The sequence below is a fragment of the Varroa destructor genome, unplaced genomic scaffold, assembly GCF_002443255.2.
Source record: "Varroa destructor unplaced genomic scaffold, Vdes_3.0 BEIS01000006.1, whole genome shotgun sequence".
Classification (NCBI taxonomy): Eukaryota; Metazoa; Arthropoda; class Arachnida; order Mesostigmata; family Varroidae; genus Varroa; species Varroa destructor.
Genome location: NW_019211459.1, coordinates 12,767,267 through 12,793,620, shown reverse-complemented (window position 1 = coordinate 12,793,620; position 26,354 = coordinate 12,767,267). Strand labels below are relative to the sequence as shown.

The 26,354-nt window shown below is 45.6% G+C and overlaps 2 protein-coding genes across 7 annotated transcripts in view; one reads left to right on the top strand and one right to left on the bottom strand.

Moving 5' to 3' along the window:
- The window catches only part of LOC111253097 (uncharacterized), a 45,260-nt gene extending 42,863 nt beyond the window's left edge, over nt 1–2,397 (top strand). For both annotated transcript variants that reach the window (XM_022812015.2, XM_086993474.1), the window contains exon 6: nt 988–2,397. In XM_022812015.2, coding sequence (XP_022667750.2) covers nt 988–1,016 — 29 coding nt within the window. In that variant the 3' untranslated portion in view covers nt 1,017–2,397. The remainder of the gene's footprint in view (nt 1–987) is intronic.
- The window catches only part of LOC111253103 (paired box protein Pax-6-like), a 68,864-nt gene that overhangs the window by 29,294 nt on the left and 13,216 nt on the right, over nt 1–26,354 (bottom strand). For all 5 annotated transcript variants that reach the window (XM_086993457.1, XM_086993458.1, XM_086993459.1 and 2 more), the window contains exon 2: nt 1,988–2,045. In XM_086993457.1, coding sequence (XP_086849583.1) covers nt 1,988–2,045 — 58 coding nt within the window. The remainder of the gene's footprint in view (nt 1–1,987; nt 2,046–26,354) is intronic.

The following is a 26,354-nucleotide window of genomic DNA, read 5'->3' as shown; positions in this document are numbered from 1 at the left end:
TGGCAGGCTTCGTCTGCTGTTTCGCTCTGTGAGCATAATACCGTCTCTACCACTGTAGCCTCCTGAAGCAACGTGATGCGCGCATATGGGAGGGGCGTAGGCGTGGCCACAAACCGAAGTCCTCGGGGCTTTTTCCCTTCTCGTCCCTCGCCCCCCGCCCCACCGGCCAAAAAGGGAAAAACGGGCCGCTGGTAGCACTGCTATTGCGGCCATTCCATTTCCCTATCCCCCGCTCTCTCTCTGTTTTGTCGCCAGAGGAATGACTCCTTCAGCTGTGTCGAGTCAGAGTTAGGGGCACTGAACAGACGAGCAACGCTTCGACGCAGAAACGAGCGAACTTCACCCCGGCGGGCTTTCTCCAGGCAGTGGTCGCTTGCAGAAACTACGTTAGGGGTTCTGTCTCTCTGTCTGTATGCAGCTTTACTTGCTTGCGCATAAGGGATACTCCGTCTGTCTGTCTGGATTTGCCGCAGGCATACAGCGTACGCCGGGGGTTTCTGTCTATGCTGGGATCTGGTGAAGCTGATGTACGCACTTTACGAGTAAGTCTGTGTATAGCCACTGCTGCCCTAGACGCTGGCTACCCGAGCCTAGGTAAGACAGGGATTTCTTTGAAACAAGGCAGAGAACAGGCAACTCAGAAGGCCCCACAACAACAGCAGCAGCACACAAAGAAGGACAAGAAAAACAAAGGCAAAATGCGTTGGATAGACAGTCGGTGGGTCCCCAAGCCAGACTCGACCCTTGGGAGAAAAAGGCTCGGCTATGGGAATGATCGAGTGAGGAGGTCGCAGCAAAGATCCCCGTTGTGAGAGAACGCGTTGGAGAGGATAGCCAGGAAAAATATAAAATTTTGCTGTGTTCAAACGGGAATCAGCAATTCGGCAAGATCGTTCGAGATCTCCTTCTCCTTTTCCTCCTTTTCATTATCGGCCTCTTTCTATATATATCTAAATCGCTGTCGTTATCTCATGTTGTTTTTCGCAGATGCTGCCCCTGAGGAGTTGGAAATCTAGCCAGCCGGTTTGGAATGACGACCCTTATAGCTTAAACCTCGGCACGGACGCATCATTGTTCTCTCTCTCTCGGCTTCGAGAAAACAAGGAAATCCTGAAAGCTTGCTAGGAGGTACGGGGCAACGAAAGCTCGACTCATCTACTACGCGAATGCTCCAAAATACAGCGAAATGTATGGATTTATGTACGTGGATAGCACGTATGACGGAGGACGACTGAAAGAAATCAACCGGAGCGGCGCATAAATCAAGATAGAGCATCTTTCGGCTTTCCTCCCTAAATATATCTGTATGTGGTATATAAACCGTGTGAATACTTACTTCAGCTATCATTGACCGTGTTTACCTTTGACTACTCAATAGAGGCGATCATAACTGCATCAGCGACAGGTTGCGTCACTTTAAATTGTCGACATTATGTTTGGTATAATAGAAATTGATTAAGTACAACTGTCCTGTTGTGTAACAATTTAGAAGTTAGCTAGGAAATTGTCTTCGCTGTTATTATACGTGTAGCTATTGTTGCAGGCACCTATTCATAGTATGTGGAATACGTTCATAAAAGAATAGGCGAAATAAGCTGAAGGACAGAGATCGCATGGAGCCTTTATACGTTATTTTTTTGAGCCAATGACATTACTATCTTCGTATACACCTTATACTGGCCGCAGTCAGTTTTAAGATGCAAAGAGCACGTTATTTAAGCAACGATATTGGTTCCACATCATTGTATAGATAGAGGGATCAAGATCAAGATGAGTCTATAATCAGAGAGTCCATAGTTAGGAAAAATCGGTTTCCTCTAGGAAAGGACCGGGTTTACAGTTTGAATAGATATAGTCTCCATGCTAAGATTCCCTATGAACGTCCGATCACAAAACAGCATCGACTGTTTTCTAAGTTGTGTCGACCCGGCCAGTAAATATAATATTATCCTCTCCATTAAGTCTGAATGTTGATTTTATGTCCTACCTTTACTGTGCGGAAGAACAAGTGACGCTTCCATTTTAACGCATTTAACCGCAACTGTCTGAAAGATGCAACAAAATTCACTATTATTAGGCCACTTTTTTCATTAAGTAAAGGATATATATATATATATATTTTTGTGTTACTTTAGCATTGAATCTTAAAACGTAGATCTTAGCATTCCTGGTTAGCTATTTTGTGATGATGAACATGATTTTGTTTACAAGTGATTTATAACTAAAATATTCAGCTATAAAAATCGGATGTTTGTCGACTCGGTCTGTTTGAAGATTATAAACGCTTTCTTTCATTACTTATAGAGTCAATTGTCTGGCTGACAGACGTCACACGCTTTACTACCTAAGATGACGCGGAAAGGCCATAATAAATGACTATCAAAGCTCTTAGTATAAGTTCGATTTATTTCTCACTAAAGACCTAGATAGTTTCTGCATATAACGCTTTCCTTTTTAGTCCTATAGTATATTTCTCCGTCAAAAACCTCAAGCCTTGGTTACGTGGCCTGTGCTACAGACTGGCCTTACTCTTTAATGGTCGGTCGAATGAATAAAGGAGTATTCGCGGCGACAGTATGGTAGACGACATTGTCTTGTATCTATTTCGGGCCCTAGACGACGATCGAATGTCCTAATGTATGATAGGTAACACATCGTTCTCGCACATGTCATACAGCATCGCGAAAAGCGTTTTTTACTTCATACAAACGGAGATGTATGGTCAAGCTGCAAGCGGCTTCAGTGTGCATGCGTGCGTTAATTTGATATTATTTACACACAAATATTATATTATACGTAGTACGCATGCATATATGTATAGATGTGTACATAGATATATCATATGGACCAAGGACATGGATCTAATCTCGTGTTTCCTGCACAAATTATGGGTAGCGGTGCCTGTGCTACCGATAATGAATCCGTTTCCGGCTTACGAACCCCTATTTGACGTCAATCACTAATTTGATATACATGTACACGTACCGATGGACGAACACAAGCAAGATATAGGTTGAATCTTCGTCCATTTATGCAGAACGCTTGCCTGTAGAAGCATTCTTTTGCGTTTATTCGGTAGACGGATACAATATGAATACGTATGTTAATGTTTCTTCAAGTGTTTTCAAGCGCCCTGCTAGCTTTTTTTGGACGCGGCCCCCAGTCTGTCTATCTTTGTTGCCAATGCATTTCTTGCCTATGTCTATATATGCATCTGCAACAGACGCGACACACAAGACATATGCCCTTTCCTGCAAGCTACTTGAGTATGCTTTGCCGCTACTTGTACCTTAGCAGGGGGGCTAATATGCCATTCTCTGTTGTGATGAAGGACCACCAGTATTTCCACTCTGGCCACTTTCCCACTAGCACTATGTCTTTTGCCTTGATCCGTATAAGTATCGACCACTACTTCGGCCGGCCCTCGCATTTGCTGCTGATACTACTGTTGTTTTTGTCGTGGAAGTATTCTACTAGGCAGCGGGTCACTGGCTAAATGCCCCATAAAGTTAGTTCGTCGAACTATTGGCTGGCTAGAGTGAGGCGACTGCTGGCAGCTATAGTCGAACTGGCAGCAGCACTGAATGAGGGTCGAACACTGAGCAGAAACATGTGTGGAGTGCAGGTGCCTGACTCAGTAGTGTCTTGGTGCTTGTTCACGAATCAGTGGGCGTTGGCTGCAACGGTAAAGCATAATACCGCTACCAATCTTACGGAGGACTAGGCTGGAGGGAAGCTGGCCATAGCTAATCATGGAGAATTCGTCCAACTGTACTAGGCAACTAACCGAGAGGGTCGAAATGGCGTTAGGCATAAGAAACGAACGACCGACCGACAAAGGAGAAAGAGAAGCAAGGAAAGGAAAACGACGAACTGGCCACATAGTGGCACCATACGACACCCATCGGACGGGCGAGCGGGCGGGCAGTCGCTTGGGATGCGGTGCGGCGACGCCTCCTGCGTCGGCAACGAAGCCGGTCTTGCTATGGTAAGATAGCCTTGGCCCTACACTTACTGTCCAGCGTGGAAACTGGTGTTGCCCACGGCGAAGGCTTGCCGAGGGTCAGTCAGTCGGTTGGTCGGTTGTTTTGTATCGGAGTTCGTTGTTGCTGTAGTTACCATCTTCATGGAGGCTGGCTCATCGACTTGGCCAGGCAGAGAACTAGGGTATGCCTGGGAAGAGGGGCAAACCTTAGCCGCTCTGCTGAGCCTCTTTCTTTCTGATCTTTTTCTCGGCTCCGTTGATCGCGATAGGTCCAAGCATAAGCGTATACAGGCAGGGAGTAAGAAGAACAAGCAAGCACCAGGCAGCCGATCCGTCTGTCTGGTCACTTGATCACTACATCCTCATCCAATTTCTTCGCTTACGGGACGACGACGGGAACAACGACTACGATCCTGCGAGAGCTGGCTATTGTGCTCTGGGGGTGGTCTCGAAAAGTAGAAGGCCTAGTGAACTCTCCTAGTGGCTCGACCGGTTCCACCCAGTTCTTGCTTCGTTCCTTAAGCGTTTGTCCGCTGAGGGGCATTCGGTCCGTCTAACAGCCATGCGCAATAGAAAACGCAATACAGAGAAAGAAATAACGGGAGAAAAATGGCGAGAGACCTCATTTCGGTCTACCCCATCTATATGCCCCTGTACCCGCCCTTGAAAGAGTACCATTTCTATTGCCCCAGTGCTTCGGCTTTATGGCCCTCCGCATTCCTGGCCTACCATTGGCCCCCAACTTTATCCTATCTAGAAAGAAGATGCTTCTTTCTTACTCTTATTACTACTAGTTTTTCTGTTGTTGTTGACTGCTGCCGGTCGTCGGTCCGGCCCAGATCGCTGGCACCCCACGCTGTTGGTCAGTGTTTCGTGTGGTTAGATACGCGCTTCCGCTGATTCTTGTAACGAGGATCTTTTGGTGGCAATTGACGGGCAGTTGGTCGAGGCAGATCGTTATGTGCAGCAATGAAAAACAGCGACCGGCGTGGGCTGCCAACGAGGAATGGATTGCCGACTAGCCTAAGTACTTGGGGTATCAAGCCTCCAAAAGCAGTTCCTCGTGGGACTAGTTACCTTTTGTGTGACGCAAGATGGCAAGGCGCGCGCGCTAAGGAGATGATTTACAAGTCCTCCGCACAATAGATACGCTGATACAACTACTGCCACTACTACCCAACGGAAGCGGATAATCTACTTGTGATTATATTCTGCAGCACTTGCGGCAACGATAAACGTTGAATCATTAGTGGAGCTCATGTATCGATGATTGAATAGATCCGTAATGGAAAGCGGAGGCGGCTCAGTTAGTGGCTGTCCTTTTTATTCAGGAACAGTTTAGGCTTATGGTTGGATGAAGCGTACGTATACAGTTAGAAGAAGGCTTTAAGTTTCAGTTCAAACAAATCCCTTCACAGATTTTTACCTAACCTTTTTGGTCGCTATATTTTTACATCGCGTCTATTCAAATCTACTCTTGATTTCGACCCTCTGTACATAGCTGCAATTGTGCTAATACAACAAAAAAAACTTAGACACCAAAACTACACAATGAGAAAAACGTTGAATCGTTTCTTCGAAGTTAGCATCGTCCGACGATTCAGCGATCGTCGAAGGCGAAACTCGTTCTAGCGAACGAACCATCGTCATCAAACACGACTATAAATAAATAGTGGCAAAGCTAAGTAGGTGTCAGCTACTTAATCCAAAGTGCTAACAGAGAAGCAATCGTTCATTCATAAGTGGTTTACTCGCCGAATGCATACAGGACAATCCACGTCCTACACTCAGATCGAGCAAATCTTCATCAATGATAACATTGCTACTATCGTTGTAGTTCTCTTCGCCGCCTTTTGTCTTCAAGTAGCTTGTACACGAATCTGATTCTGACCGGTCCCCATTCCGTTGTCTGTTAGCTGTTACTCAAATAAATATATTCCTCATGCGACGACAGTAGCGACAATTCTGAAACGAGAATCGCCTAGACAGAGACCTCTGGTGCGCGTTTGACGCTACCAAGATCGCGATAGAAAGGACATCGAAAGTAGAGCGCAACAGGGTCGGAGGCGGCGGCGGCGGCTATGGCAGCGATTTTTCCGAGGAAACTCACTTGACATCGGTCTAGCCTAGGTTCACAGCTGGTACCGAGAAAAAGGAGCTCCCGACACCTTCCTGCTTGCTGCCTCTAAACCTCTTGACAAAGTCTCGCATGTCACTTAAGGCAAAGGTCTCATGTGGAAATATACATGCACACTATTGTATATATAGTACGTAACAGCAGAAATTCTGCTTACAGCTCAAAATTTTAGAGGACAGAAGTTAGGCTTTCTTAGCGAAAAAGAGAGGCCGAGATAAGGAGCTCATCGTTGTACCGCGCGCGGACGACGCTGGCAAAGGGAGTGGCCAAATTCGAGATCCGAAAGGTGCACTAAGGGCTGAGGACAGGCATAATATCCTTGATCCATCACAGTTGCCTCAGGTTTCCTTATGATCCTGAGGGTTTACCTGTGTTGCTAACGCTTGCCTGAAGTATAAACTTGAAAATCGCATGGATTGTTTGCAACAGCGCCAGTGTGTCTTGTTGACTCGCGAATCTACGCGAGAACGGAACTAATAGAGAATGCTGGAGTGGGGGCCAACTTATGAATCGAGCTTATAAACGATTGGTCCAATCCAGCGGAATCAACTCAGTAAGTGTAATAACGTCTGGTCTAACTCTGTGACAATATATCTTAGTCAATCAAAACGTCCTTGATGGTAACAGGATAAGGAGCAACGTATTACACAACCTGTATAAGACAAAAAAAAAAAAACTATTTTCGATTTTTCCTTCTTCGATAGAAGTGATAGCACTTCAATTGAGTGTCCTGTCATTATGAATTCTCTGTATGTATTGTTCAAGGTAGCGTTTAAGTCTAGCCCGCTTTTTTAATATTGCTCCATGACCCTTAGCACAGATGCAACAATGGATTAACATTGGGGGATCGCCTATAAAAAAAGACTGGTGTTGAAAGCGCATGCTATTCTTTTCCTCGTCAACTTCAAATAGTTACTTCGAACCAGTGCCAAGTATAAAGAAACAATGTTATTTTGTTATGAAATCAATGAATTTACTATAGCACGTAAAGCGCTTCTCCGAAACGAGGAGCCTGCATTAGATTGACACAGTCCCTTAATATTGCCTTAGCGATACATTCTTCCTTAATATAATTCTATCATCATTGATGAAATCTCTGCACCCAAGGATAACGACTTAATTGAATGATAACAGGCTGCTGCTTCTTCTCTTTTGTATTTCAGACGCATTTTCTGCTTGTTAACATTAGCTGGTATGCTCTCTAATACCCGACTTAATATGGTTAAATTGAAGCATGTAAGGGCTACCGCTGTGAATAGATCAGAGGCAATATCTCTCCGAAAGACGATGAGAAAAATATTATATAGCGCGCCACCTATCGTAGGATATCAAAACCATGGTCCTGACCACTCTCCTAACCCTGCATGAATAGTCGCTTTAATTATATTTATGTAGAATTGTTGTTGTTGTTATTGTTTTGCCGATTTCCCCAACGACTACGACGGTGTTGTTAATGATGATGTCGCTTATTCGTGAAGCTTCTGGTATTAGGATAGTCTGTTTATCCTCCGGCCTGGAGAGACACTAGGAGGGAAACAGCAGTAAGCCTTGATCGTGCTACAAGCTGTCAGAAGTACGTTTTCTCCATCCATCGGATCGAACGTTTTCTTCATGGCTTGCCAACATACGAGTTGGGCGGTTTTAGCATTGGTGCAGGGCACAACGGAGGCACAATGTAGAGCCAAGTCAGGAACGAACCCGTGTTAGCAACAGAGACCGAGTTAGACAAACGAAACAAGCGAGAAACGAATGTGGTGGCACTACTGGAAGAGACCTGGAGGATTGGATGCAGTTGAGCACCGAACAAACTCCGGATCGTTCACTTCCTTGCCTTCTCACTGTCCTCTTCGTAGTAGTGTCGCCATCGTTGTTGTACTGCTTTAACAAGTAGTATCAACCGGCGTTGCTAAGTTGGACAGCGCTAGCAGTGACGGCAGCCCACACGCAAGCAGAAGGAGCACATCCAACTCTATTACCGCGCATGGACACAGGACCTGGAGACAAGGCGCTCACAAGCGGACAGATAGTAATAGGTCGGCATCAGAGAAAGCTCAGAGGCTGACTCGCACGCTGGCAGAGTCGAACCAACCAACCAAGCATTCTCCCTGCGTTCTTTTTTCTCTTCGCGAGACGAAGAGGACAGAGGCAGAGCGTTCGCGGACGGCGGCGGCGACGCTGGCCGCGCCGCGTTGGCGCTTCACTGCGCCGCGGCTGCTGCTGCTGCCGCCAACACCGCGCGGGTGCTGCGGGCGGCGGGTGAGTGGTTCAATAAAGATTTCACACTAGAGTGGCTCCTTCTCCGGGAGGAGCCCTGAGCACTCCCCAGCCCTGGTCGGGAGCCAGAGCCGCCCCCTCTCAGCCGACGGCCCCAGAACACTCATTCCGTTCTCTACCCGCGAGTTTGCAAACCTCCAGCAGGCCTTGCTGGCTCAACGCTGCCTTCTCGAATCCGACCGAAGTCCCTAGCTGCAGCCAACCTCCGCACAGTGAACCCTCCTCGCCCTCGATTCCCCTGGCGTGCGCTTCACCTAGAACCTTCTCCCCAAAGCATCCCCCTATGTTCTCCCTGCCCTCGATTCCTCCCTTAGTTTAGTTGCTTACAGCCGCCGGCAGTGACAGCCTGCACAAACCCTGCACTAGCCTCCCCGAGTCGCTCTGCCAGCCAGTGACAACGGCGGTACAGCAGACGCCCTTCGAGAGGGACGGCTGAGACAAGTCGAGTCGACTAGGTTAGACTGGGCTCGGCTCGTCGTGGGCTTCGTGCCTTGCTCTCATCGTACTTTGTACAGTCCAGCAAAACGAGGGGGCCCAGGGCTGGCAGCACGAGCAGGCGAACCAGCCGGCCGACCCGTCTGCAAACGGGACGCCAGCCTTACGCTTCGCTGGCCGGGCGTCGCAAGTGACACTGCCCCCTCCACTGCCTCCCTGGGTTTGTTTCTATCTTGCGAGCTCTCTCCTCTTGTCTCGTTCTGTAGCGCTCTCTGGCTGTGCTGTCGTCCAACCGCTGCCAGCAAGACGACCAACAGAACCAGTAGCACTGCTCACGGGAAGTGGGCCCAGCCTGCCTGCCTGCCTGATCCACATAGGTCCGCGCAGCCAGGCACACACTCAGGCTACTAGAGCTTCGGCAGTTTCACAGCCACAGGTCTGTTTCAACCGGGTACGAAGTGGCTGGGCCCAGGCGGCTTATGCCGTACGAGCAGCAGTTCTCTCTTTCGCCGGTTGGCTCGTTCGAAGCGCCGACACAGCCGACCGCTTCTTTGCCCCGTTGCTTCGGTCGGCGCCGATATTACAACAGCTGCGGTAGTAGAACTGATCGTAGTGGGACTGCTACGCGGCCAGACTTTCATACCAATAACAGTCGTTGTATAGTTGTGCCTGCGTAAGAAGTCCTCGAATCTGCGCACGCTGCTAACCTTAGCTGCCGCCGCTTGGAGCGTCGCAGTGAAACTGTCGTTCATTTTGATGAAGACAACGACGATGGCGACAACAGTTCGCTTTCGGCATCCTCGACGTTGGCGGCGCAACGGCGAAATAGTGGCGTGCCGGCAGCGGATCCTAAGCAAGGAAACGAGTCGTGATAATGGTGGCGCTGATGGAAGAAGAAGCCCCATCGTAGGCTCACAAAAGAGAAATAAAAAGGTGCAAGTAAGGGAAAGATCAAAGACGGAACTGGGGCGAGGGTTTAAAATGGAAAAGTTACCGTTCGGATCTATTCTGCCCTGCGGATAGTTGAAGCATCACTGCAATACGCAAAATGCACACGCTGAAAGAAATCCCTATATGGCCTACGGGGCTATGCGGTTAGTGCTATACGCTATAACATTGCATCATAGTAGTAAAATGGTGGTAAAAAATGGCCCCAAGTCTTTTGAAGGTACAGACGGATCAAGATATGCTCTTTTTTTTTTTTTATTGAAATGTCTTTCATGACTCTGACTAATTGCACTAGACAAGCATCAAAGCTCATGATCCAACGATGCCGTGCTTACTCTCTTTTTAAATCACGCCACTTTGTATTTTCTTTGTAGCTCCATTTGGACCCTGCACGTGCGAGAACATGGAATACAATTATTTTTCTGTCGTTGACCACCGTGCGACTCGGACTCATAATGAAATTCGACTTTACGTAGTTGTACAACCATTCATCGTTTCGAGGATGCTACCCCTACCTGTGTTGAACGTGCCAGCTTTCAAATCTGACTGGGGCTAAGGGGGTTTAGGGGTGATTGGCGCACCAGCCAGAACGTTGTAGACTGCTGTGCAATGTAGCAGCTGTCGTCAACCAGCACTAGAACAGCCATTTGTCCTGAAGCCGCCTTGAAGCGGTCCAATAGAGCGTCAAATCTCTATAGCTAGCGACGACTACTGCACAAGCGACACACTGGTACTGACCAATCTCTCCAGCGGGAGACGTATGGCAGACCAGCTATAGCGACGACGCGGATTGTTGTTCGAATTAGTTCTTTGTATGTTCTGCTCTTAGCCTCTTTTTCTGCAGGCTTCTGTTCGCCTGCAGCAATCGAACAGTATCGATACAAGCTTGTGTTACACTGTCGCTATGTAGGCTAGTTGAATGCGGTGCAGTTAGTCGTCCGTGTCCGTCTTTGAGATACCTCTCTGAGCAGAAAGGTAGGTAACCGTTAACCCGCCTCGTGAGATTTGAAGCTAACGCCGAAATCTCACGGATTCATAGTTGTCGTCGCCACGGTCTCTCAGCGATCTTATGCTGTATCATTTTGCTCATCTTCGAGTTCAGCCTCGTAGCATCAGAAGTGGCTCGACCTCCAAGCCGAGCCCTTCTAATGCTACCCGGGCCGCCTGTAATGCTGGAACCACGGCACCTTAATCCTATCCTTGTCCGTTCCCCTTGTTGAAATGGTTTGCTTTTTCTTGCCTGTCACGCCTCGCTGGCGGTACCGCGCGAATAGCGTCAACTCGACAATAGGGAAGTGTCTGACTACTGTTACAACGACGACTGCTATGCACTGTAGCTTAAACTACGAAGGACGACGTCGTCGATTCGCTGAGCCGACATTTGTTGCCGAAACCGCAATCATCGCTAGCAGCATTCCTTGTGTGAGTCTCACGCAGTTAGTGGTGTCATATTGTCGTTCAAAACATTGAACTTCACAAGACAATTTAGTCTTCTTCCTGGTTGTACCCAACCTGGAACCTAGTAGAAAACCAACTTATCCGAGGTAACCTATGACGAAACGTTCGCGAATACTTTTTCGTACTGGTCTTCAGTGGGCGACCTCCCAAACCTACCATGAGCCAGTCGACAATCGAAGAAAACGCACTGCAATACACTCGATACTGAACCATCGAGTCCGAGTTTTCGTTAACCTGTTCGACAGATGGTGATAATCGTAGGAGCACGAAAACTAAACCAGCTAACGACCGAACTGATACGTAAGATCAAAATGCCTCGAAACCTTAGGAAGAAGCCTGGTAAGGAAAAAGGTACTGCCAGCAGTATTTTAGAGATGCGCTGAGAGCTGAAGGCAACTTGAACATAGTGTGGTCCAACGAAACGATGGATCCACTAATTTAAAGAGACTCTGCAGAACTGAAAGGAGAGCAAAGCGTGGCGTTGCACTGTTGTCCACCCTCGTCTTGAATAGACACTATTGAAAAGATTGGGATGCTGCACGCTCAATGGACTCCGAGGTCGCTGGCTTTTTAGGTACGATAGGCTTCTTCTGCGTCGGGCGTTATCGCTGCCACCGCCGCCGTCGTCGTCGTCGTCGCGGTCGCTTGGCGGGCTCCAAAACGACATCTTCAACATTGGCACCGTCGCCGATCCCTAAGCATTGCTGAATGTGTGAACATTGGCGTATCTGATGTTTTAGCTTGACTCGGCTTACCAGTTTGCTTAACCGGCCAAATGCGTATGGTAACCGCTTTGTTTAACGACAGGCCCTGACCGTTCGACCATACTGATAATAAGCCAGCTTCCAGCAAGCAGCGCGCACGTTACCACCAGGAGCGAGCACAGCGCGAGACACTTACATTTCTATACGAATGCGTCTTTATTGATGTTTTTTTTTTTATCATTTAAAAAAACAATAATAATAACTAAGTGTTTAGCATTTAAAATGTATGAACACGCTCATTTTCACCGCGATACTGTATTACATATCGTAATATGCTCAGGGAACCGATACTTGATTTCGTTCCTTGTGTTTCTATGGCTAGATAACCAAACAAAAGTAACTGCTGAGTAAAGTGGTGGTCTTTGTTTTGATTAGAAAGAAGGTTTTAACTGCTGACGTTTTAGTAAAGGTCGAGTATGTTTCCGCTTCCGATATATTGAAGCTTTAACGCTGCTACGCTGAAGTACCATGGCATCTCTAATGACATTACGGTAAAGGAAATAGTGTTAAAATATCGAATTGTTGGGATATTAATTTGTGGTTATGTCAACAACATAATTTTTGTCAGTTATTTAAAAAAAAAATTCATGAAAAGTAAATTTGTTCTACATGTAAGCTAAGTATTTTTCTTAGGAACTATTCACGCCAACCAAAATTAGGATAGATCCTAATATCGTGTTTCAATTTAATAGAAGTCAATCTTTCAGGAGATGATAAAGATTTGTAAACGGATCATTTCTACTAATAAGAGCATAAAATGTCGGTATTTTTCTGGTGCAAAATTTTTCCGCGGAAAATCGACATTACGAATGGATAACTAAATGAGAAAAATTCTGCCCGCATTTAGAACAAGAAACAGATGATAACACCGTGGCAAAGAATCGTCGTATTGTTTAATAATAATCTTTTTCATTTTATGTCGGTTTATTCCAAACAGCTAGTAGCAATAGGTCAATTCATGTCGAAGGCCTAGGAGCTGCCTAAGGTTAAAGGCCCGGCTTTTACATTTGGAACCGCCGAAACGCCGTAAGGCAAACGGAACAACGAAACAATTTCCAGTTTTGCGGGGCAACAGTTTTTCTTGGACACAATCCAGCATTCTAGTTGAACTTGAACTTATTCAGATTTTAACTGAGGTCACAACAAGCGCTCGAAGTAGCTGCCGTTAACCATAACACACATTTCGCATCAACAAAAAAATTCGATACGTATCTAAAGATATCGGTTATTGCGTAACTAACGGGAATTCAGAAATATCAAAAAATCTTTGCTGATAAGGTTAGGTTCTTCTTTTTTAAAAGATCTAAACTTCGCTACGTCGGACGGTCGAGGTAGTCAAGCAAGGATCTCCGGTAGCTTCGAAGCATGCCCAACTTTTGTATTCAAACAGCAGCCTACAATAGCATCAAAACAGGCTGCAAAAGACAGCCTTATAGGTTGAACCTTATTCTCCCGATCTAATCGCAGGAGTGCTCTCAACAATATCCGTTAACTTAAAATATGTGTATATCTATAAACTTTTGTCCAGTACTCAGCGTACGCTATTATTCATGGTCTCTATACGAGACACTTCTTGTGACGATAGCTGACTTATCTAAACAAATCGACCCTTTCTCTGGCAAAATACTCGATTGTGTAGCAACGGGTCTTCTAATTGCTACTCTTCACAAATGAGATGGTTTTCAGTATTCCGTATACCCCGTCAGCCTTTGACTGGTACCTTACGAAACCACACTCATGAATTTGAACAGTATATGAAGTTTATAAACAACTTAACTTTGGAATTAAACGAAAACAATGTGAAAATTACTACTATGTATCTTTATCTAAATGAGTTCAATACCAAGGTATTCGAATCGGCCGCCCTCCACACCAATGCAGCATTTCTTATTATTATCTTTCGAAGTGATATATGCCTTGTGTTGTTTGTGGCAAGGCGTAATATCAGCCTCTTGTTGTTCCATTCGGAAAATACTTCCTTGGTTAAAGTCGATAGCTTTAGAAGATCGCGGGTTTAGACACAGGTCACGTTTAAAAGGTTGCTGGTCGATGTCGGTAACTAGAACCCTGCAGAATTTTAGACAAAAAGCCGGGAATAGTTTAAAAAGACCTAAACATGTGTGAATTTCAATATTCGATATCACGAAAACTAGATTGTTGCGCCACTTTTCTGCTGTGTCTCGATGAGTGACTGGTGTTTGATGCTCGACGCCGTCGTCAGCCGTACCACCGTACGGCTGGACGGGATCAAATAGATGCCACTACGATGGGAAACATATCATTCACGTAAAATCAGAGTGTTTAAATGAAGCCGAACGTCTTGATTCACCGCCATTGATCCATCGTAACTTACACATCTATCATCAGCATTATTCAACTTGAAATAAATTATGCAAATCTCTTGCTACAAAATGATGTACTCGGCAAAAACGTATGATTCTGCTTTATTTGTGCAGACTGCCATAGTTGTGGTTCGTCCTGTCGGGTAATCGGTTTATATTTCTTAACACTCAATAGCGCGATAAATCGGCATGTATTCGTTTCTATCTATCGCTCACCTCTATATGTCCCAATCTATAGTCATTGAAGGTAACACTCCGACGATTCCGAGCACCTTCATATCATCATCATTATTATTACTATGATTATCATCGTATGTTAATAAACGCGACAACCTCACAGCCTCCTTTTTGAAGGGGTGTCAGTCTTCTGGCCTTCGCTGATTGGCCCAAACGGCTATTGGATATCGCTAGAAGCTCTAACCAGTTCTCTTTAGCTCCGGTTCTTCGGCTATCTGTTTGGTTCGTCGGTCTGATCCTACTAGGCTCTGAATACGCAAGCGTCCTATCTGGCCTGGCAGTCGGTGCTGCTCCTGGCCTTCTGTCCGCTTCAGTGAATTTCGTGGGGTCGGACGACCATAGGTCTTCCGCTCGGCTGGGTGTGGAGCTGTGGCGGCTGCCGTAGCAATGGGCCGCTTTCAACGCTGCTAGTGCCTCCGACGCTGCTGCTATTGCTACAACGATCGACGCAAATAGTTCCGGAGATAGAATGGGCTCCAGACAAACCAGAGCACCAGCAGGATCGCTACTATGACATGTGTTCTTATCCTACTTAGCTGCCAGCTACTTATACCTGGCGTTTCTAACAACAGACACATCCCCGGTTCTGTGACAATATTGAAACAATTTTTGCCGGCACTTCACCGACAAACGCTTTGCATGTAGAGTCTTCGCAGGCCTCCAGCTTGCAAACCAATGGTCATTGTTACAACCATGTGGAAGCGCTGTCGCCAGACGTGCCCGGTTGCTATAACAACGCCCGCTTGAAAATTGCGTTCCAAATCCGTACTTGTGACGCTATCTACATTGGTAACAGTATCACTAACGCTGGCACTTTATAGCATCTGTGGCAGGCGCCGTACTTCACAGAGGTTCCACGGTATTGCACTAAACTCGAGCCGGCGCTAGATAAAAAAAAGGTGACAGAGATTCTGGTCGTTGCGGGAAATTCTGTAGAGGCTACGCTGAAGCGGGCACAATTCGCCGCCTGCTTCTTCTTCCTCCTCCCTTCCATATGAGACCCGTATAGGATGAAGTCATCACCATCGTGTCCTTCGTGTATGTCGAAGAGGGACTTTTAGGAGCAACGAGCAGCGCGCGAGACACATTGTAACAATATGGAAGGCGACAATCGAAACCAGTGATCAGGCGAGACCAATTGAGTTGCGCTGCGTGCCACTCGCTTACTGCTTGACACTGTTATGTTCTTAAACTAGACAATCATCTCAGAAAGGGTCGCTCGCCGGACCCAGCCCATAGAGCTACTCAGTAATGACAAGCGTACGAGCTCATAATGCGCTTATTTTGTTGTCGTTACTTAAACTAGTTGTTGTTATTTGGAGTTCTCCTTTGCGTAGCCAGAGCTACGACAACAAACAGAAGTAATATTGCTCCGCCAAAATTAAAGCCGTGTGCAATAGCTAACAAGGGTTGTACCGAGCTCTTCAAACGAAGGACAAATATAGGACGTAACGAATTCACGTGTAGCAAATAACTTGTGAGCTTCAATTTTGTAGGACCTGAGTCGCAGCTGAAATTGCTTATTTATTCGAAGGCGACAAAAACAACTCACGTTGTTGGTTATTATAGCATTAAACAGAAATGGCACATATCAGAGATACTTTTTGCTGGACGTTTCGTAACAGCCGCTGATATATAGGTCAATAAGCTCGAGTATCAATACACAAGTACATGCCTTTTTAAAATTTCTCAGTCAATTCAGAACTGCAACACTCTTGTTTGCTTGCTAGAATCTGAGGCACACATGACTGAAGTTATAAGGAAGGCGAGTTTTGTATGTTTTATAGTATAGCTTATGTCGAAAACATTGATTTCCATTAAGTTCTCAAGTGGCGATATGGTGTTCCTAATGCAGGATGTAACATACCCAGAGAATTTGTTACATTTAATTAGCAAGCCCATGTGAATGGCCGCTGACATAAAGGTGTTTACGGTAAATTAGCCAAATTAAATTTTATGGATCAGTGCCTACCCGCTTTGAGTGATAAGATACGTAGCCTCAAAGATATACCTACCTGAAGAGAATTGAAACGTATCACGACTGATTGTTAATGACGTGTTTTTGATGTTAATGGCTTAACGACAACGAAGTATCTGCGTGATACCGCATACTGTCGTTGTGTAAACTTCTGCTTTTTTTCTTTTACCCTATGAGATGACGTCTGAGATTTCTTAAGTTGTTCTATAAGTGAGAAACGTGAACTGCCTCAACGTTTGTCCTTTGGCATATTTATATTCGGATATTAGGTACTAGTTTGACCTGTTTCTACTCAATAACGTTGCCGTCAAGTCCTTCCGTATTCGACTACATACGATCTGCGTAGCATCTGTGCGTACAAATATTGCCCACAAAATTCCCACTGGAACAGACGAGCCAGCCGAATCACGACCAGTACCCTCCACCTCCGAGGGGCATAGTCCTCCCTATGGGCACCCAGAGCAATACACTTCCGCCGCCCTGTGCAACCCTCATTGTCCCTCGGGCGCAACAACAAGTGGATTAGTCTCATGCAGTTAAGCGACTCGATTGGCATCATCACGGTTTGCTTAGGCTGTCTCAATTTTCAGCCAAACCTAGACTTGAACAACGATACAACCAGAGCTGGGAGCCGAGTGTTGATCACTCCCAAGGGAATCTTCGCCGCACGAAAGCAGCGAAGATCTGGGATCTAGCGGAAAACACATTTATCATTAAGACTAGCGACAAATTGACATTGAATTGAGTAACTCCCCCTCGAGATACGAAAATCGTTGGTTATTAAACGAAATCTTAGTCACATATTGATTTATTGCGCTATATGGTTTTACAGGAGCAATGGCTTATGAAACCCTCTAACACCTAATTTTAAAATGTTTCCTCATTTTATGACAGTTAATGTTGTAAACGTATTTACTGTAAAACTAACACCTGTGAGTCTAATTAATTGTATATACTTTTAGTTGTTGTGTTTTCAAAACGGTCGATCCTTACGTCCAAAGCTTCCTATCGGGCGGACCAGAAGAGGTTATGATGTGCGCGTGCCGGGCAGAAATAACAATAATACATTAAATGTAGAAACGTCGCCAACTTAAGTGGACTTAGGAAGGACTTAAGTGAACCTCGCCAAAATTCTAAAACAAAAAAAAAAAAAAGCCGGAAACCTTTTCTAACGGAACTACTAGCTTTCGGATATACGCCACCTGCAGAATACGGATACGCAGTTATTATGGAACTATCTTCATTCGAACTGTTTGCCCACACAGTTTTAGTGAACAAGATGAAATGCCGTTTAATCATCAAAGGGCAATGCCTTCTATATAATTACTATGATGAACTGTAGAAAGTTTTATGGTATCTGTATAGCGATTGGATCACGAATTTACATTGATTTTCAGAAAAGCCGCCGTTTTACCTTTTCAGCTACAGAGTGAGAGCTAACATTACACGCTCATTAAATCTGCTATTGAACCTATATTGGCTGAACTATATGGCTGCTTATCGAGAGCGGTTAGGGTTTCTAAAACTAATTAATGACTGAAGTTATTTTCATAATTTTGTTATTTATAGTTCCGAACATTTGTGTGCTTGTAATTAATTAATTAGTAAAAATAAAACTACTTCAATAGTTCTGTTTTAAATAGATAAAGCAATAAACAACCTGTTTCTTGTTTTATTTCTGATACATAATATCGTACCGTCAATTCCGGTTTTCCATGTAAAACCTCAAGGCGTCTCCGACCGTTCGCAAGATATTTGAAACAAAGGTTTGTCGTTATTTCGAAACAATGCTCCTACTCGTCTCTCCTCTAAGCTCTGCTACAGCTTTTCTTTGGGTTCCAAAATGGACCAATTTCGGATTAAGACTCGCCAGGGTGATAACTACTGGGTATTTCGTCTAGATATATCGTTTGCTACACTGCAGGACAAACTAGCCGTTGCGTGTCAACAAATTTCCTGCGCCCTTCAACGGTTCAGTATGAAACGAACATTGTGTAACGCTATAACTTATACTTTTTGCTATCCTTATCAGCTGAATCTTTGGATCAGATGGATATGCTGCTGTGCCTGTTTGTCCGCTCCCGCTTAGGACATTCTTAGCACAAACATCCTTCGACATCATGTCAAGCATTACCACTAGTACCAAGTGGTCGTCTCTGTCTACGACAGGGGCAATTGCAACGACACACTTCTTGCCATTCCTGCGAATCACGAGGCAAGCGTCTATCAACCTTTGACGCCGGCCTACTCGATGATGATATAACCCCAGAAATAGGACATGTCGTAGGAAAACTGATCCGAGGAAGCGGCGCCTGACAATACTGGACAACACAACGGACCTCGGAATGATCCTCCTAGCCGACACAAGCTCATCATCTAAGCTCGACTGAGGAACGAATGAACCAATGGACTCTGTTCGTGTGTTAGTCCCCGACGGCGGCACGCGTCGTTCATCTGTTCCGTGACAGAGGTTAGTAACATATATATAGGGGCGGCGGTTCGCAGAACAGAGCTGCTGTACTGAGTTGGTGTCGACCATTCCAACATTGTTCGATGGGTCGAGCAGTACAAAAGGGACTGACAAGGACCAGGGTGGGGTAGAGGGAGACTGCGGGTTGAGCACCAAATGCAAGTGTCCCGCTCCCACCCAAATGAGTAGTAGCAACGGCTCTATTGAACGCGATTGCGACGTGGCCTTGTTCTATTCTGCGGGCTGAAACAGCCCGTTCTCGTGGGTACACATCATGTTCCCTTACCCTTACGATGCTTATCCTACAAACAGTGACAGTTATCAAAAGTGGGTAAAATTTTTAGTTATTTTTCAATTGTTTATTTAATTTAGTAATTTTATAACCATTAAAATAGAATTCTGAAAATCGTGAAGATAGATCTGCATGGGCCTCTGTTACTGCGCTCTGCGTGTAACCTTACCCGGTAAATGTTTTCTAAGATACCACTTTAATGGCTATATGATAAGGTTATATATATATATATATATAGATAGATAGAAAGAGCTCGAAGAATACTTGCTAATAACAGGGGGCAAACGAATTTAACACTGAGCAATTTGAAGACAAGAAGATCTTTATTAGCCGGATTTATTTTACAATAGTTTCAAAAATATCGAGAAGAGGCAGTTCGGTGATAAAAGACTATTTCGAATTGGTCAAAACAAAAACATATACCTTTTTCACTCACAACGGTATTCGCATAATAAAAATATTTTCCAATTTTTATTTTTATGAACATTTAAAATCGTTTAATGGCAGAAAAATAAATATGTTGGCTTTTAGAACTAGCCGCTTTTGGTCCATTTCCCCACCACGAACCCGATCTCTCAGCGGGCGTACGCGAAAGCGTTTCCGCAAAAAACAAAAGCTTACCGTTCAAGCTGTACATCCAACATTAGTTTTGATTTATGATACATCAGATAAATTGTGATTATCGCAAGTAGTAGGAGAATATTTGTATTTACGTGACTGCATTTGCCTCAGTATGAATTGTTTTTATCGTTTATTTAGCCCGTCCCTACCGCTGCTGTCTAGGACATGTCTCTGGCATTCCGTGTCAGCGGTGGCCAATATTAGGTCCTAATAACTTCTGCGGCGTGGCTCGTCTTTGCCGTCTTAGCAAAGCGACATTTAAACGCATGGCCGACAAACGACAGCCAGTAAAAATCACAGTTGCAATCCAAGAAAATGTCAGAGCACAGCCTTGTTCAGGCCCCGCCTCCGTCGGTACGCTCGTATCTGAGAGCATCGAAAGGTGTCTGATACTTTACATTATAACAGTTCTGTAGCTCGGTTTTTCTAACCGTAGAAGCAGCAGTGATAAAGTCACTAATGTTATAGTAGAAGCTGGGCTTCTTAATTGTATGTGCATGCATTGTAACACCCAAAATCGGCGGCAGTAGCGGCAATTTAGAAACGCACGCTGCCGGCGAAGTCATACAGCGCTGACCCTACTGGTGACACCTATATCCCGCGTTAGTACCATTAGCATTAGACATTTAGCTATAAACTCACAGTAGAAATGGAGAACCACGACAAGCGACCCCTGTGGATCCTTCAGATCGGGTAGACCTTCTCGACTACGAATCTCTTCTGTTTCGGATACTTACGAGATTTGTATGTAGATATACATATCTTTCTCTCTTTATATATATAAACTGCGAAATCGGGTGAAACCGGCCGACCGGCACGACGACAAAGGACTGACTCCTAGATAGATGGCACTGTAGTTGATACCCTTATTGACTTGAATGCTGCCGCCGCCGCCGCCTCAACTTCAACATGAATTTCAACACCTCCCCGATAGAAAGAAAGTCACCACAGATTCATAATTCATTCATCTTCATTGAGGTCGACCGCACGGACCACGAACTCGAGCAGTTCGCATAGGACACAAGGCTCCCACAGGCGACAAGGAGCGTCTGTTTCTTTGACTCGTTCTCTCTTTTTGAGCGGTGTTGTTAAACCCGCGATGATAATGGGGTGTCAATGATGCTATTGGTGCTGACTGGTGTCAGGTCGTTTATTGATTACGCACTGTTGATTGCGGTCGTTTGCTGTTGCATTACACTGACAGGACGTGGCGGGTTACTGCCGCCGCCTGTTGGTGCCGACGACGACGACAATGACGGCGAGAAGTAACAACTGAACAAGCGGAGTAGGAAACGAGCGGACGCCAAACGACCCCGCCAACACAAAACTGATCTCTCGTGTCTCCAAAATCTATATGTGTCTGTGTATATCTCCTCCGATTGGTTTAATAATACTTTGTTGTGGCCGCCGCAGCTTCGTTGCCCGTTTACAGAATTGCCTAGCAGTCTAAATGCTCTGTTCGGTTGTTTGGCGATCATTCGCTAGCAGGCCTTTTAGTCCTTAACAGGCGCGCCGATGTTGCCGCCACTGTGCTAAAACTCAGCACAGATTGAGATATTTCTCCTCGCCGCAAAGAGTCAGGCTTACGATCCAGACAAGACACAATACAATCCTATTGCTTCGGAACCGACTAAGTCTGCTTGCACGTTGAGCCATACCTATCTAATATCTATCCTACCTATACATACATATCCATATAGAAGCATATGATTGCTAGACACAACCGACCGCAATATGCCACTGCGACAGCGGTAGCAGCACTAACGGCTCTATAGCAATTTCGCCGAGACCACTGGCAGTAATCGGCTGTCGACGAACTTCTTCGGCAATTTCTCTCCTTCCCGCGAGCTCTTCAATAGCCGAATCTTGTCCGACCGCATGTAGAGCTCAATCTCGCCTAGGACTAGCACGAGGAAGGACACGTCCGTACTCGCATAGGCCTATAGTATAAACGAGTAGTTTCGCGGGCCGCCGTGAAAGGCACGACGGCGAAACAGCAACGATACGAACAGAACGAAAGCAATGACGGCTCTTCTGAGGCGCTCCCTTGGACAGGCAGAGTGAAGCAGTGAGAAATAGGCCAACAGACAAAGACACCCATGGCCGCAGCCAAGTGGCAGAACGAAAGGCCGCTACCGCAGCGACCACATCAAACAGCGAACAGCCGCGGACTTCGGCTCTAATGGTGAATCTCTTCATGGGCACCAGGACACTGCAACAAATCGACTGGGAGTTACAGAGAACTGAAAGGGAACCAAACGGAGTCTGCAAGGGCCAGTCAAGGCAGAGGGAAGAGTCTTCGTATACGACGCAAGCAAGCAACCAGGCTTCTCTCCAGCAGCTCGAATGACATCAACAGGACAAAACATAGACGTAACATGTGTAGACACACATAGATCGAGCTGGGGCACACAATTTCATGGAGACCGTCGCATCGTCAGCGACAGAATTCATTTAGCGAATTGGTCCGCAGTAACTTAATTGGCGGAATGATGCTAATACACATTAGTCGACGGCGGCTCGATAGCCAGTCTGGTGCAAAAGTTAGCGAAGAGAAGTTCCAGGTACCCTACGCGCGCATATAAAGCACCGAAACGCTAATTAGGAGAGAAACGCAGTACTGGTTCTGTGTCTTTGTCTATACAAATTTCAAATCAAAATAGTTTATCTATTAGCATGTCTCGAATCAGGTGAATCTTTTTATATATATACGTACGTATACCGTCTACAGTTGAGGCGTAGGAGGCGTATTTGATTTTGAAAACGAGTTCGTGTGGTTTGACAACAGTTTTCTTTAGAAATCACATTGTAGGCGCGCATGACCTTAAATTCGGTGTTTAGGCCCATATTGGGCACTTGCCATTCGCTACAAGCCGAGCCCTTAGGCGATCTAGCGTTGTCTTTCAGAGACCTTCACTTAACAAAGGCAGCTATCGATATCTCCGTCGGACATCAAACCCATCAATTCTAGGAAGACCGGAAAACAGCTGCCGGTACATTAGCAAACGGGGTACGTCCATACATCTCGGTTGTAAATTTCAAAACAATTTAATATAATTACCCTTGGGCAATAGTATTAACTTCTGAATTAGCCAGAAACTAGCAAAGGGACAGCTAGATAGTACCTTTATGTACCACCTTATATTCTAGTTCGGTCTGTTAGATCCTGAACAGTATAAGGGGTACATGAATCTTACATTTTTACACACTCTTAAGTTCATCCAATAACCTTCTGCTTACAATATATCATATGCCTCGCTATAAGATGCTGATGCAGCATCGTGTTCTACTGGGCAATGGACGTTTATAGTTTCCCATACTTTTCTACAGACGTTGCGTCGTCTAGTAACGATATGGTAACGACAACAAGCCTTTCCTTAAAGAAGGTGCTCTATTTCCGTAATCTAAATGTGTCTAACGTTTAAATAATTTATCTGCTGGCCAATCATACTGAAGATCGGGAAAACTATACACACTGAACGAGGCGTTTTTGTCGTGTGTATAATATCTGTTGTATTTTTTTGCCTGTTTTTTCAACTATTATATCTATGGAAATTACAGTTGGAGACTCTGCAATGAACAACTTTCATCTTGTAAAGCTAATACGAATTGACTTAACTGTCTGCGCTATGCATTTGTCCGAAAACTCTCGCTCTTTCTCTACTTAAAAACAATTATACAATTACGACCAGGACATCTTTTCACCCTATCTAAAGGACCAATGTTCGCTCCACTCAAGGATAAAACAACAGGAATACTCATAACAACAGTATTATTATTTAGGCCAAAATAGCAGAGCCCCCATACGCCGAGCCCCCTATTCAGCGCTCGAGACCTCCCGTTGAGCCAAGTCTACGCCTTCGATGTAACATGTGAAAATTCGCCTCTAATTGTCTACGACAATATAATGGCACACAATTGACTCACCCCCAATATCTATTTCCCCCTCCATCCGAGAATCGTCTCCCTTTACACCAGCGTGAAATATGATCAGCGATATATCGACCGCTAACCACTACAACGGGTCCGCCGCTGTAATAATGTCACTAGCCGGCGACCATGTCATCGAGAAGAGCAATTCTGTCGGAATCGCATGTGCCGCCTTTCCTGATGTTTATACGGTCTTCATGGTCATCTGATCGACGAAGTTCGTGCAGGCGAACTTTCCGTCGTGGCTGCAGCTGTACTGCTGCCGACTGGGTCATCATCGCAATCAGCATCAACACCATCACCACCCACGAACATGTTGACGCCAGCGAGCTCAGCCATATTGGCTTGGACCGCTCAATGAACTGAGGGCAGTACTACAATGGGAAACATGAAACGCATTTGAGTCAAATTGAGAGATTTGTTGCGGCTGCTTGCGCAATCGGGAGCTTAATGCAGATCTGGGTTGATCCGCCCGAACCGTGCGTGTGTTGCTGATGAGTGCGTGTATCAATGCCCCCGAAAAAAGAAAAAAGACGAAATGAAAAAGGACAGAGATGTCTGTCATCCGATACTAGTTGCCCTTTCTGCATTGCCCCTCAGGAGGCGCTGCTGACACAACTCTCGCAACGACTACCATTACTCTGTCTAGCGCGTTCGCCTCAGAGAATCGTCAGCACCATTGGATGATCATTATTATTAGGACCATCATAGTCTACCGCATTCTTCTTCCGCAGATACTATGTGTTTGGTGGACATAGAGCTAGAGAGGTCTGCCGCGCAATATGGACTTTCCCCTCGAGGGAGGACGTGTCGAAAAGCTCACACAAGTCTCGTCAGCAAAAGCAAAAAATGCTGATTTCAAAGAGACAGCTTAATGACAGGAGCAGTGAAACAGTCGCTGACTATATATTGAAATTACAGAAACTCACATATGATAGGTACATACAACGCTATCGAAGTATAGAATACGCCTGTGTATTGATGAATACGCGCTCGTAATCGGATTCTGCCGCTCGCAATGCTGCCAGCGAATGTTGTCGAGCTCGCGGCTTGACTTCTCGCGCTCTGAGTACAAGCATCTGCTGCTGAAGCCGATGATTGCTGACATCGTAGAAGATTTAGTGATAAGTGCTGTGGGCGGGCTGGATCGGGGGGTACGATGGGAACTCGCCACGGGAAACTTCTATCTGTATTCCATGGCGTTCCTTTAGCCTCACTTTAATGCAATTTAGCGCGTCGTTGATCGTTGCCCAAGCAGCATATGAGCAAGCAATAATGGCGGATGGTCTTATCCGGATTCAGATTGTGAGGCAGGTCAGAGCGTTAGTGGCCATAACACTAAACAATTGAAACATAACTCCACCATCAAGGTAGGAGATATGAAAAAAACATGGGAACTATTCATTAATGTTTATTTGGCCCGACGTCGAAAGAATCTGCTGAGAAAGCTTGTACCGTACAGATTTTAAGCTGTAATATTCGTTTGCCATTTGCCATACGTTCGTCAGCTGTCGATCGTCTAAGACTATTTGCTTACGTTGTTTCTGTCGAAGATGCTAGAACGGTAGAGATCGACGCTCTAGTAATAGCAGTGTAGCGTTATCAATCATAAAATGATTTACTTGTGATCTGCATATAGCGGAGGAAACCATACTTGCTGGATAAATCGTTACTCTGTCACTAGGACACGTTACCCTTGAAATACAGAGGATCAAACGGACGGATCAAAACCGGCAGAACTAACTGCATAAAAGGTGCTCCGGCTACCCGGAATTGTTCCTCCTATGCATAGCTTGCTGGTGTGTAGAAAGGTACTAGCTAGGGTGCCAGTTAGGAAAGCTCGATAAGCACTGCACGATTCATAGCTGTCAATGTAGCGCTCATTTCATACCTGATATAAAAACTACCATTTAAATGATCATCGAACTACGCCGCGGTAACTTCTCATTGTCCGATCCGTTTGCCTACAGCTCGTCCCGAACTGAGGTGCTATCTTCTATTCAGGGCCCAACAATTCGTCTCAACGGGAATCAAACGTAAGCATAATAGTCTGTCGCTGCGCTGTTGTTAGAAAACTCAAGTGCTCGCATTGTCAGCACCCACAAGCCTTGCTGTTCCCTGCCGGCCATGTTCTTCAATCTGTTGCAGCGGAACATCTAGTTACAGCGCAACAGATCGCTAGCCACAAGTTACCCACGTACATAGCAGGCCCATGCTTGACTCGCAGTTCCTCGCTATCTATCTCATCAGAATTTACCATCTACGCTCTGTCCTCTTTTCCCGTTTTCGACACCCGCCCCTCTTCCCACTCGGCCACCAATTCGGACATCGCTACGCACACATATATCCACATGTATGCAACGGTTGACAATCGCTAGCTAAACTCCTCGCCGCTCATGCCCATATCGATGCCGGCACATCGTCGGACGGCCACCACGTCCTTCTCGGTCGCGGTGCTACGATTAAATAGTAGCTCTGGTGAC